General features: G+C 38.0%; 1 protein-coding gene and 1 pseudogene across 3 annotated transcripts; both read left to right on the top strand.

Moving 5' to 3' along the window:
- Positions 1-4,302: 4,302 nt before the first annotated feature.
- On the top strand, positions 4,303-5,179 carry LOC145625320 (uncharacterized). The gene is made up of 2 exons (XM_081678379.1): positions 4,303-4,357; positions 4,458-5,179. The coding sequence occupies exons 1-2, from the start codon at positions 4,303-4,305 to the stop codon at positions 5,177-5,179; spliced, it is 777 nt and encodes a 258-aa protein (XP_081534505.1).
- Positions 5,180-6,546: 1,367 nt separating this feature from the next.
- On the top strand, positions 6,547-12,284 carry LOC145616177 (pentatricopeptide repeat-containing protein DOT4, chloroplastic pseudogene; annotated as a pseudogene). Of its 2 annotated transcripts, none has more exons than XR_014107607.1 (3): positions 6,547-6,672; positions 7,764-9,992; positions 10,716-12,284. The product of XR_014107607.1 is annotated as a pentatricopeptide repeat-containing protein DOT4, chloroplastic pseudogene, transcript variant X1 (transcript). The 2 variants fall into 2 exon arrangements; XR_014107608.1 differs by having other exon boundaries at positions 6,553-6,672; positions 7,770-9,992.
- The last annotated feature ends 207 nt before the right edge of the window (positions 12,285-12,491 follow it).

Raw genomic sequence — 12,491 nt, 5'->3', positions numbered from 1 at the left:
CTCGGCCTCTGCACTGGATTTTGATAAAGTTGGTTGCCTTTTGGATGACCAACTAATCAAATTATCACCAAGATAAACACAATAACCGGAAGTAGATCGTCTAGTATCCGAGCATCCTCCCCAATCAGCATCAGTGAAAGAAACAAGCTTAGTCAGAGAGGATGGATATAAGTGAAGACCAAAAGATAAAGTACCCTGTAAATAGCGTAAAATACGCTTGAGAGCATGCATATGCTCGGACCTGGGATCATGCATATGGAGACAAATTTGTTGCACAGCATAGGAGATGTCTGGTCTAGTAAAAGTGAGGTACTGAAGAGCACCCGCCAAACTGCGGTACTTGGAGGGGTCGTCGCAGGGAGAGCCAGCAGAGGAATTAAGTTTCGGTTTGGTGTCAACCGGAGTAGCACAAGAGCTGCAATCAGTGCCGGCTCTCTCAATGATGTCTTTGGCATACTGAGTCTGAGACAAGAACATACCATTAGCATCGCGGGATACTGCTATCCCTAAGAAGAAGCTGAGAGGACCTAAGTCCTTCATAGAAAACTCGCCACTCAAAAGAGTCATGAATTTCTTCCTTAACCTGTCAGAGGAGGCTGTAAGGATAATATCATCAACATACAGTAACATATATGCCATATCCGAGCCCTGTCTGTAAATGAACAAAGAGTTGTCAGATTTACTGTGAGAAAAACCAATAGTGGCTACAAAATCTGCAAAACGCTGATACCAGGCTCTGGGTGCCTGTTTAAGGCCATATAGAGATTTCTTCAGTAAACAAACATGATCAGGATGAGTTTTATCACGAAACCCCATGGGTTGATGCATGTAGACAGTCTCATTTAGATGACCATGTAAGAAAGCATTCTTGACATCTAACTGATGAACAGGCCAAGCTTTGGATATAGCAATGCTAAGAACTGTACGAATAGTAGCCGGTTTGACAACCGGACTAAAAGTCTCATCACAATCAACACCCTGCTGCTGATTTTTACCATCACCTACAAGACGAGCTTTATACCGCTCAAAAGAACCATCAGATTTCTTTTTATGCTGAAAAATCCACATAGATCTAATTACATTCACATCTGGTGGCCGAGGTACCAAATCCCATGTCTTATTTTCAATTAGAGCATTAAATTCATCTAACATTGCCGCTTTCCAATTAGGGTCACGAATAGCACTAACCGGGTCTTTAGGTAAGGGAGATAGGTTAGTGGTAGTCATGGCAGAAAGGTTGAGGTATTTGGAGTTGGGCTTGTAGATTCCATTTTGAGCTCTAGTGGTCATTGAATGGGAAGGGAGGGGGAGGGTTGGGGTTGGCTGTTCTGTGTTGGCGGTTTGGGCCGGCCCAGTGGGGTTGGAAGTGGGAGTGGGCCGCTGGTCTGTGTCTTGGAGATGGACAGTACCTGGTGCAAGAGAAGATGGGCTGGAGTTGGGCCCAGCCGAAAGAGAAGGGGAATGAGGAGATGGGGGAGGTATGGGTGGCGGCCCAGCAGGGGGAGATGGGGGTGGGCCGTGAGTATTAGGCTGCTCCAAAGAAGGGGCTGGGTCAGTAGATTGACTCATGTGATGGAAAAAAAAATTGTCATCAAGGAAATTATAATCAGAAGAACGAGGAGTGTGAAGCTTAGAAAAGGGGAATTCATGTTCAACGAACTTTACATGACGACATATGATAATTTTTCCATTAGACATGTCATAGCATTTTGACCCTCTATGATTTGGAGCTGGACCAAGATAAACACATGGAGCGGACCTTTGTTGCAATTTGTGAATAGAAGTAGTTGGAAATAAGGGAAAACATAAGCAACCAAAAGTACGTAATTCCGAGTAAATGGGATCACATTGGTATAGAATTTGAGTGGGAGACTTAAATCCTAAAACTTTGGTTGGAAGAATGTTTAGAAGATATGTGGCCATTTCTAGAGCATGATGCCAAAAAGAGAGGGGTAAAGAGGCATGAGCAAGTAAGGTCCGTATAATATTGTTTATTGATTTTATGTGTCTTTCTGCTTTTCCATTTTGAGGTGAGGTATGAGGACAAGAGAGACGGAATAGCATACCATGGTGATCAAAAAATTCTTTAAATGTGCCATTGATATATTCTGTGCCATTGTCACATTGAAAAGTCTTAATTTTACAGTTAAATTGTGTACTTATGAGGCTATGAAAGGATTTAAATAAATGTTTGACTTGAGATTTCTTAGCAATAGGAAAAGTCCACAAAAATTTACTATAATCATCAAGAAATAGCACATAATAACAATGGCCGGAAGAACTCACAACGGGCGAAGTCCAAAGATCACTATGAATAATATCAAAAGGAGAAACAGTGTTTGACATAGAATCATGAAACGGAAACTTTGAAAGTTTTCCGAGAGGACAAGAAGAACAGAAACTCTTACAAGCCTTATTACAATCAATTAAATTATTACTACTAAGTGACCTAAGTACTGCATCACCGGGATGCCCCTAAGCGATTATGCCAAAGGTCGGAAGAGAGAGCAGTAAAAACTGAATTATTGACTTGAGGATTGGCTTGTGTGTTTGATAGGATAGGATAGAGGTCACCGGTACTGTCACATCTCATTAGTTTGACTCCCGTCTGTAAATCATTAACAGAAAAGCCAAAAGGGTCAAATTCAATAGAAACTGAATTATCAGTGGTGAATTTTCGGACAGAAATTAAATTCTTAATTAAATTGGGAGCATGTAACATGTTTTTCAAATGAAACTGTTTGGTGGGTGATGGTATAGTAGTACTACCGTGACCGATAATTGGAATTAAATGACCACTACCCACAACAATGTTATGATTTTTATTGCTCGAATTGAAATAAGAGTTAAAAATACCTTGATCCGAGGTCATATGAGAAGTTGCACCAGTGTCCATGTAAAAAGTCCCGTCGGGTTGAGAGTAGGACATTGAAAGAGCATTCATTGCAGCCTCAATGTCCGTGGGAGAGTAACTGCCAGTAGGAGCTATGGCACTGTAAGCTTGAGGACGGGAGCCCAGAATACCGGGCCCAGCTGGACGAGGCCCAGACGAGGCAGCTGCTGGTCTTGGAGCCCATGAAGATGCTGGATACGGGCATGGGGGAACCCAAGGGGCGAAAGCCCAAGGCTGTTGCTGCCAAGGATATGGGACGGGTGGGCCATGGAGATTGGGCTGCTGTTGGGCCCCAAAAGGGAAGGTTTGGGAATTGCGGCCTTTCCCAGAATTTTTAGAGGAGTTGGGCTTTTTTTGTTTTCCGCCTTTAGAGGTAGAAGAAGAAGAACGGGATTGAGAAGAAGAGGAAGAGGTGTTGCTCGCACCGGTGCTGGTGACGAGCGCCGCTTGGTTCCGGTGGCCGGAGCCGCCTTCCTTGGCTAAACGGTTCTTGATGGTCCGTTCAGCAAGCTTTAGCCGAGAACGACAGCTTTCAAACGAAGGCAGAGGTTCTTGGTTGTGAATGATGTCCACTGTACCGGCATAGGCCTCCGGTAAGCCGGCGGTGAGTTTTAGAACAAGTCTGCTGTCCGAAATAGGGGCATCAACATCGGCAAGTCGGTCAGCAAGAGATTTAATGTGATTACAGTAAGAATCAATTGAGGTGAAATTCTCAAAATCGAGATCGGCAAGTTCCTCTTCGAGATGGGTGGCACGGGAAGCTTTGTTGTCTTGAAATAGTGATTCAAGTCGAGCCCAAGCCCCTGCGGCTGTGTCATATTTGAGGAGAATAGCATTGAGGAGATCAGGGGAAATGTTGCCGTAAATCCAGTTCGAAACGGCAGCATCAAGGCGTTTCCAGAGAGCTGGGTCGACTGTCTTGGTGGCTTGATAAGCAGCAATTTCCGATGCCTCTGTCGGAGGAATTATATGGTGATGTAAATCATGGACCCTAACAAGTACCTTGAATAAGGTAGCCCAAGAATGATACATGCCTTGGTCGTCCAAAGTTACGGGTATGAGGGATTTGACATTGGTGATGGTGAGAGCGGGATGAAATTTGGAGGGGTCAGAAGGGGGCATGATTAGCAGCGGAAGAGAAGGTAGGAAGGGCGGTTGTTAGGGAGGTGAAGCCTAGGTCGAAACCGTATCTGATACCATGAAGGAGAATGGAATTCAATGCTTGTCTTTCCATTAGAATTAGGCAGAATATATAATCATTTACAAGCTAGAGTTAGGCCTATAATTAAGGCTTAGAATAGGGAGCTAATTGACTTAGTACGACCTATTAATATGCACAAGATAAATGTATGGTAAGTATAGATATATACAAAGTAACATAATATAATTATCATTATATTCTAACAGTTATGGACGGAGATATTTGCAAGGTTGCCAGTAGCAACGTTGCTAAGATTCAGATGTGTATGTAAACAGTGGCGCTCAATTATTGATTCATCATATTTTATTTATTCTAAACACCTTAAACTATACGAGAATAATTTTACCAAGCCTAATATACTAGTATTGGAAAAAATTCGTCTTGCTAAACCATATAGTTATAGAGATAGGGGAAGTGCATTTACCATTCGTACAAGACTCAATTTTAGAAAACTAACCCCACGTGTTATTAGGACTAATGTATTGTACAACATTGTGGGGAGGTGTCACGGGCTGTTATTGTTGCGCAGTCACAACTTGTATGTTGATGGTCGTTTAGACAGTATTACAACCATGTTGTGTAACCCTTCTATAAGAAAGGCCTTGACACTTCCACCGTGCCCAATTTCGGACGTCGTCAAAGGTGTATTGGGGTTCGTCTCTTCGTGTAATGATTTTAGGGTGGTTGTTTTTAAGAAGGATGATAAGGATGAACATAAATTGTCGTCTTCAATTGCAGTTTATTCACTTAATGATCATAGTTGGACAATGAAAACAACTAAACAAGAATTTCCTATTGCATTTGATTTAACTGCTCGTTACGTGTATTTTAAAGAGGCTGCATATTGGATGGTTTATAAGTATAATGGAAAAGAATATAATCCATATCCTTTTGTTTATTCCTTTGATTTTAATACTGAGGAATTTAACTATGTAAAACTTCCATACTATGCAATTGAAATGCCCAAGTACCTTTTCGTGCTCGGTGAATCGCTAGCCATCTTTGGTGTATTGCCCAAGAGTAGCTGCGTATGGGTCATGAGTAAGGATCGCGGCGACAACGACGACGACAACAAAAACAACTAACCCGTGGAGAATATGGTCAGTAGGAGGTTCATGTGAAAATAGCTATAACATCTTCAAGAGTTACAAAGATAATTTGGTTTCATATGATGAGAAGTCTGGTACATTTTTGGCTATGTTTACCTCAGTAGTACCCTGGTCAAGGGGCGTAAGCTCGGGTAACATTATAAGTGGCAAAGTAGAGCGTTTTGGAAAAGATAATCGCGGTTGTACAACTTATGTGGATACTTATGAGGAGAGTTTAGTATTGTCTAGGCCGTCCCATGGCCAAACTCTGATATCGGTCCCTTAAAATTTGTAGTGTTTGGCGTGTTACATATCAAAATTCAAGTTTTTTTTTTTCTTTTTTTGAAATATCAAAATTCAAGTTTAATCATTAGACAATTTTTATTACTTTTTATTTTTTATTTTTTATTTTTTATTTTATTTCATATGCTATATATTAACATATAAAATTAGTAGTGTCTGTGCCGCTGTGCGTTACTCAATTACTAAAGTGGTTCAATTTAAACTTAAAAAACAAGCTCGTTAAGTCAAAATTAGTTCGTGTTAAAACCAAATAAAATTATAATTGTATATATTGGTAGTTTTGATACTGGACATATCCAAATCCTAAAACGCATTGACTTCCCAATCCTAAAAGATGATACTAACTTCCTAATCCTAAAACACATTAACTTCCTAATAAGATTCTTCTTGATTCGTATTTCTTATGTCAATGTTTCGTATAATTTTATCAGATTTACAAGTACAAAGTACTTGTTAGGCGCAGTTCACTCCACAAAATTATATTTGCTGAACTTAAATTATTTTTACTGAACTTAAATTATTTTTACTGAACTTAAATTAATTTTACTTAATTGATTTTTTCTTCTTTTTTGAAACGGAAATGAAATTATTTTTGCTGAACCAAAATTATTTTTACTGATTTTCCAATTTAATTCTTCTTTAAGAAAATTGAATTTTACTAAACTGAACTTATTTTTACTGAACTGAATTTATTTTTACTGAAATAAAATTAATTTTGCTAAACTAAACTTATTTTTACTAAACTAAAATTATTTTTACTTAATATTATTTATTTTTTAAGGTGAGGTGAACAATGTCTAAATGGTTTTTCACGTTTTAAGTAAACTTATCTCGACATTAAACTATCATATCAAATACTTGTCAATTTCAGATTGATAATTATCGGTGATTTTTTATTTTCTCTCTCTAACGGGAATTATCGGTGGTTAAATTAGGGTAAAATAACCAAAACTAGACATAGTGGAAAAGATCGGACCTTCTAACCAAATAGAGACGCTTGAAGGTGAGGATCCCTTATCGTAACCCTCTCACCCTTGGGTCAAACTTGTTTGTGTTTACGCAACCCACCCAACCAAACCCCTCCACGGTCCCACCCCTCCTCTCTTTCTCCTCCATTGAAGCGGTCTCTGAATTCACCATTGAAGTGGCGAGTGAGCTTTCTCTCCTCCATTAAATCAGCTTCTAAGGTAGATTATCTATTCATGGAGCTCATGATTTGTTTTTTTCCATTTCATTAATCATTGAATTTTAATTCATAATGTAGTGTTAGTCGTCAATTTAATTGTAAGTATAATCAATTTAGGGTTCTTCTATGTTAGATTGTTGAACTATTTGTTATAATTACTGATGTTACGGAAGATTATAACTAGTGATTTCATTTCTACAATAGGAATTTAATGTGAATTTTAAAGCCTAGTTTGACAATTGTATCAAATTTGGCTGCTAAATCCTAATGTGTTGCAGGGTTTTGTTTTTGTATTCCTATATCTACTTTATTCGTAGTATAATATTTGTATTTCCTGATTGTGTTTTGAATGGGTCGGAAAGAAGGACAGAAAACTCCGTTATAGTTTTGGATTAGATTGTAGGAAGATGAAATTTGATGATAGGTAGCAGCACAAACAGTAAGAAGTAAAATGATTATCATAAAGCGTGTGGAATCGCGCTAAAGAAGTAATTAGACAGGGATGACTAAAGAATTAGTATATGGAGGAAGAAATAGAAGATAATTTGGAACGGTTGTCCCTGTCCTTGTTTATAATGTTGAGGGTTGAGTGTGGTAAGTTGTCTTGTTGAATAAACCTCCCGTTGTCTCTCCAATACAATGGTAGAAGGTATTCAGTACTCCGTAGTTGTCATTGGATTGACCCGAAAAATATGTACATGAAAACAATCACTGAAATATCCTCTTCTAAGAGAAAGTAGAAAAACCAATTACTCCCAAATCGAAAGCACAAGCACGCTATTAGCTTTGATGAAAGATTGAAAGGAGAGGAAAGGAAAGGAAAATTTTAGAAGTTACATTGTAGGAGATGACAAAAGGAGTTTGACTCGCTTAGATCAGGCTATTCCATTTTTAGAATTTTGTTTGAATTTTGTGATTGTTTTTAGAGTTATATATGTTGCCTTTGTTTAGGAGATTTTGAGTAAGCTATATACATTTGACCTTCCCCTATAGTGGATTTTACATTCTTGTTGTTATTGTCAAGAAGATTAGATGTTTTCATATTCTATTAGACTTTCAATAATCATATTTTGACTCATTAGTTTTATGCAGGATTAGAATACGAAAGTCAGCAAGTGATACTTGCCTCTGAAAGACCATTCTTTCAGATGCAAGTGCCAACAATTATTCAAGTCTTTGTTAGATAAACTTCCGTAGTGCCTCGAGATATGGAAGCACTTGCATCTTCACAGCTACTACCATACTTGAATTCCAAGAGATACTTGCCTCTGAAAGACCATTCTTTGTGTAATTTTCGCCCAAAATTGCATGCTCAAGTAGCCTCAAGATCAGAGGATTTATCACTGAGTCATCATGTGCTTGATAAGATGCCTAGGACGGATACTTTTGCTTGGAACCAGATGATCCGAACCCATCTTGCTACCGGAGAGATAGACAATGTCATGTACATATATCAGCAAATGTTAATACGAGGCGTTTGCCCTGATAAGCACACAATTCCTCGAATTTTGGCTGCTTCTCGTCTTTCAAATTCCTTGTTTCTTGGCAGACAAGTTCATGCACATGCTGTTAAACTAGGTATTTCTTATGAAGACTATGTCATTACTGCATTGATGAAAATGTATGGCCATTTAGATGGTGCCAAAACAGTGAAACAGGTCTTCAATACGTCGAGTGTGGGGAAAAGCTCCGTCTTTGGGACCTTGTTAATCTCCATGTATTTAAAGGAAAATAAACCCAGATTTGCTATAGACCTGTTTTACCAAATGGTAACTCTGGGTGCTGAGATTGATGCAGTGGCAATAATGACTGCAGTTGGTGCTTGTGGCATGCTGCAATCCTTGCACGAAGGAAGAAGAGTACATGAGATAGCCAAGTCTTGTGGATTGGAAACTCATGTCTTGGTATGTAATTCCTTGCTGAAAATGTATGTGGATTGTGGAAGCATTGAAAGTGCTCGTGAAATCTTTGATGTAATGTCATCTAGAGACCCCATTTCTTGGACAGAATTGATCCGCGGTTATGTGAAGAATGGGGGATTTAATGAAGGTCTGAAATTATTCAAAAAGATGATGTCTGAGGGCATTCAACCTGATCTACATGCAGTATCAAGCATTTTACCTGCATGTGCAAGAATGACTGCCCATAAGCAGGGCAAAGAAATTCATGGTTACTTGATCAGGAATGGTCTTGAAATGAATGTTACTGTGGAGAATGCTCTTATAGACATGTATGTCAAATCAGGATCCATTGATTCTGCTTCTAAGATCTTCAGTGGAATGACAACTAAAGATGCCATTTCGTGGACAATAATGATCTATGGCTACAGCCTTCATGGACAAGGAGCACGTGGGGTTAAATTGTTCCATGAAATGAAAAAAACCACTCTTGAAATTGATGAAGTTGCATATTCTTCTGTTCTCTATGCTTGTGTGGTAGCTAATTTAGTTCAGGAAGGGAAGACACTCTTCAATGTGATTAAGAGACCTAATGTCAGGCATTATGCTTTTATGGTTTTGCTTCTGGCCCGTGCTGGATATTTCTATGAGGCAAAGATCTTTATTGAGAAAAATCAACTCGGACAACATACAGAGGTGTTAAGAGCTTTATTAGATGGGTGCAGGAATCATCGAAATGTTAAAACAGGGAAGAAAATTATTGAACAGCTTTGTGATTTGGAACCACTTAATGCTGATAATTACGTTCTATTGTCAAATTGGTATGCTAGCTATTCAAAATGGGACTCGGTGAATAAAATGAGGGAAACAATCAGAGACATGGGCTTGGTACCTAAGAGAGCATATAGTTGGATAGAATTCTGCAATAAAATACATGTATTTGGGACTGGTGATGTATCCCACCCAAGATCTGAAAAATTGTACTGGGAACTCCAATGTTTGATGACGAAGATAAAGGAAAAGGATTATGCTTTTGACGCAGATTTTAGTCTCCATGATGTTGATGAGGAGAGAGAATGCATTCCAATGGGGCATAGTGAAATGCTTGCCATTTCCTTTGGTTTAATTAGCACCCAAAGGAGCACAATTCGGATAACTAAAAACAGTCATGTTTGTCACAACTGTCATGAAATGGCAAAAGTCATATCTAGAATAGAAGCTCGAGAAATAATATTGAAGGATCCCAATTGCTTTCACCATTTTAAGCATGGACAATGCTCTTGTGGAGACTCGTGGTGATGTTGCATTGTGAAGGTATATATGTTTACTGTTATGAACCTCAGGCACATTACTTGAGAAAAAGATGGGGATCTGCATCTTCTTCTGATGATTGCAGCCTGGTTTATCAATCTCAGCCTCTCAGGTAAGAGAAATAGAGTTAACTAGGATTTTGCGTCTAATAATTTTCTTAAAATTTGCTTTTATTTGACTGAGTTGCAAACCGAAGAAAGGATGTATGGGTCAGTGTGTGTGACATGCGAAGTATATGCTATATAAACTGTGATTTTTAATATCATGACATAGAAAATTGACTCATGTAGTCATGTTCATTCCAATTTCAAATTTTAAGCTAACTTCTTGGTGAGCATTGCCACTTTTTACTACAGAGATTAACATACACTTAATTTGGTACCTTGACATATTGAAATTGGTGTGAATGATATCCGTGTCATAAGTTTGCGTATGTAGTTACATTCCTTTAGAGCGCCCCTGCATCGGTGGACACTTCTCAGATTGCTAATTTATTGTTTAAAGGCATTGTTAGAAGCAACTGTTTCTTTCAAATATCCATTTGCAATATCCAATCAACAACAGGCAAATCTATAGGACATGCACGAACACACTTGTACCAAAAATGAGATCATTTAAACCTCTAATTTGGTCTTATTAATGGTCTTGCACTATCTTTGATGGAGATTTTGCTATCCAACATCAATTTAAGGGTAGTCATCATCAGTAGGTGATTTTAAATCATGTAAAATTCTGGGATAAATTCCAGAATTCCCTTATCTCCTGTATTTTAGATGAGTTGCACTGACATCATGCTATTATATCATTTAAACCAAGTCAATTGTATTATGTGCAGGATTGGGAGGATGGCTTAACTGCATAATTAAGTGAGAGTGATTGATGAATCCTAGACTTTTGATTCTTTAATTATCGTAAGTCTCCTTTGTCATGAAGCAGTTACTGTCTCCGAGAACTGAACATCACCAACACACTTGTGATTTTGTGAAGTACTATTCAAGCCCTGCAGGCTTAGACTTGAATTTCCAAAATCTGTGATTGGTTAAGGTGGTCCATGTGAAATGATGGGGTTGCTTGGTGTGCAAAGCTTCCGATTCAATCTTTTGTCAGAGGGTTATGTTGAACGATTGCAATGCTTAAAGTTTTGGGTCTTGTAGTCAAGGTCATCAGGAGGCCAGAAGCCGCAAACTACAGTAATGAAGATGTGATTTTCTTTGTTACTGTATCTAATAGTAATTGCTGCTTCCCAGCAATTATTTTGGCTAAAGAAGTGAAATTTAAGAGCAGGATGCCAATGGATCTCGATATTTGGCTCATAAGGTCTGATTCAAGCAACTAAGAACTCTGGCTGGAATAAGATATCCTAAGCTCCAATTTTTCTACGAGGACAACATAATCTGTTATTCCAAAGAGGTATGGTGTTATACTAAGCCATAACGTTGCTTTGCTACAAATCCTATCTTTGCTACAAATCCTATTCTGAGGTTTTGCTTTTCATTCTTCAGATGATTCTTTAGTGCTCAGATTGCTCTCGTTACACACCTCTCACAGACTCAATAAATGAACCATGAATTATAGCTAATGACCTTTAAACTCATTGTATCGGTACATCTTAGTATCTTACTGCTTATATACTGCTCGTAATTGGTATGGGATTCAACTTATTCGAAGGTATGGGATTCAACTTATTCGACTGTTAAAATCCTGATCCGTATCTTGTTCAGTTTAACCATTTGTGGACTTTCCAAACTTCTGGTTACATCAGAGTTCATACCTGAAGTAGAGTTGACAGTGTGCTGTGCAAGCATACCGTTTGCTTGAATTCTTGCAAAGGTATTACCTTCCAGACTTCCACCACAACTTAAACTCAATATTAAGTTCCTAATTACATTGCCACCAAATTAAAGTCCCCATTTTCTTTTGGAATGCCCACAAATCCACTATCATGATTTGAGCAACGCGCAAGACTTATGTATATATGCTCAAAAGTTATATTGTTTCCTACTTTGTCTGCTTTATGGAACTTTCTGATATATTTCGTACCACTTAAAAAGCTATGTGAAGAGAAGAAGTTAGTAATTCGTCAAGAGGGTCGAATACTGCTTTGTCGAATTGACTAGATTTACAGATATTTGCTTCCTTCAACTTTTCGACAACTGAAATGTTCAACACACCTACAAGAAGCGAATCGAGCAGCATATTGGACAACCAATGTCGATAACATTTGGTATCTACTACCTCTGATAACTTTCAATTGTAACTTTGGGTTATTACTTCTGAGGTATAAAATATTCCAGAATTGCAACTAAAAGTTAATGGAGGTAGTATATATTCTTCCATGTAATATTTCTTACGGTATTTATTTTCAATTATTGTTTTCGATGCATTAGTGTTCCCTTTATAAGAAGGATGGTCTCCTAATACTTCTTTCTCCGTATTTTATTATTCTTGTAATAAAATTTACAATAAATGAGCTATCAATTAAAATGTGTTGAACAAACAAATGTAAAATTAGCATATTCCGATTTTAAGCCTAAATTTGATATCTTGCAGATCGTTATTTATTGACTTTAATATGTATAAAAAAAATAAAGCACGAAATTGGAAGAACATT

The sequence above is a fragment of the Chenopodium album genome, chromosome 3 (genome assembly GCF_948465745.1).
Source record: "Chenopodium album chromosome 3, dcCheAlbu1.1, whole genome shotgun sequence".
NCBI lineage: Eukaryota > Viridiplantae > Streptophyta > Magnoliopsida > Caryophyllales > Amaranthaceae > Chenopodium > Chenopodium album.
The sequence above is the reverse complement of the archived record's forward strand: the minus strand, read 5'-3'. Positions and strand labels throughout refer to the sequence as shown.

Coding starts and splice junctions, on each gene's coding strand:
- LOC145625320 (XM_081678379.1), top strand. CDS start 4,303: ATGGACGGAGATATTTGCAAGGTTGCCAGTAGCAACGTTGCTAAGATT. Junction 4,358..4,457: donor CGTTGCTAAGATTCAGATGT/GTATGTAAACAG, acceptor CTAATATACTAG/TATTGGAAAAAATTCGTCTT.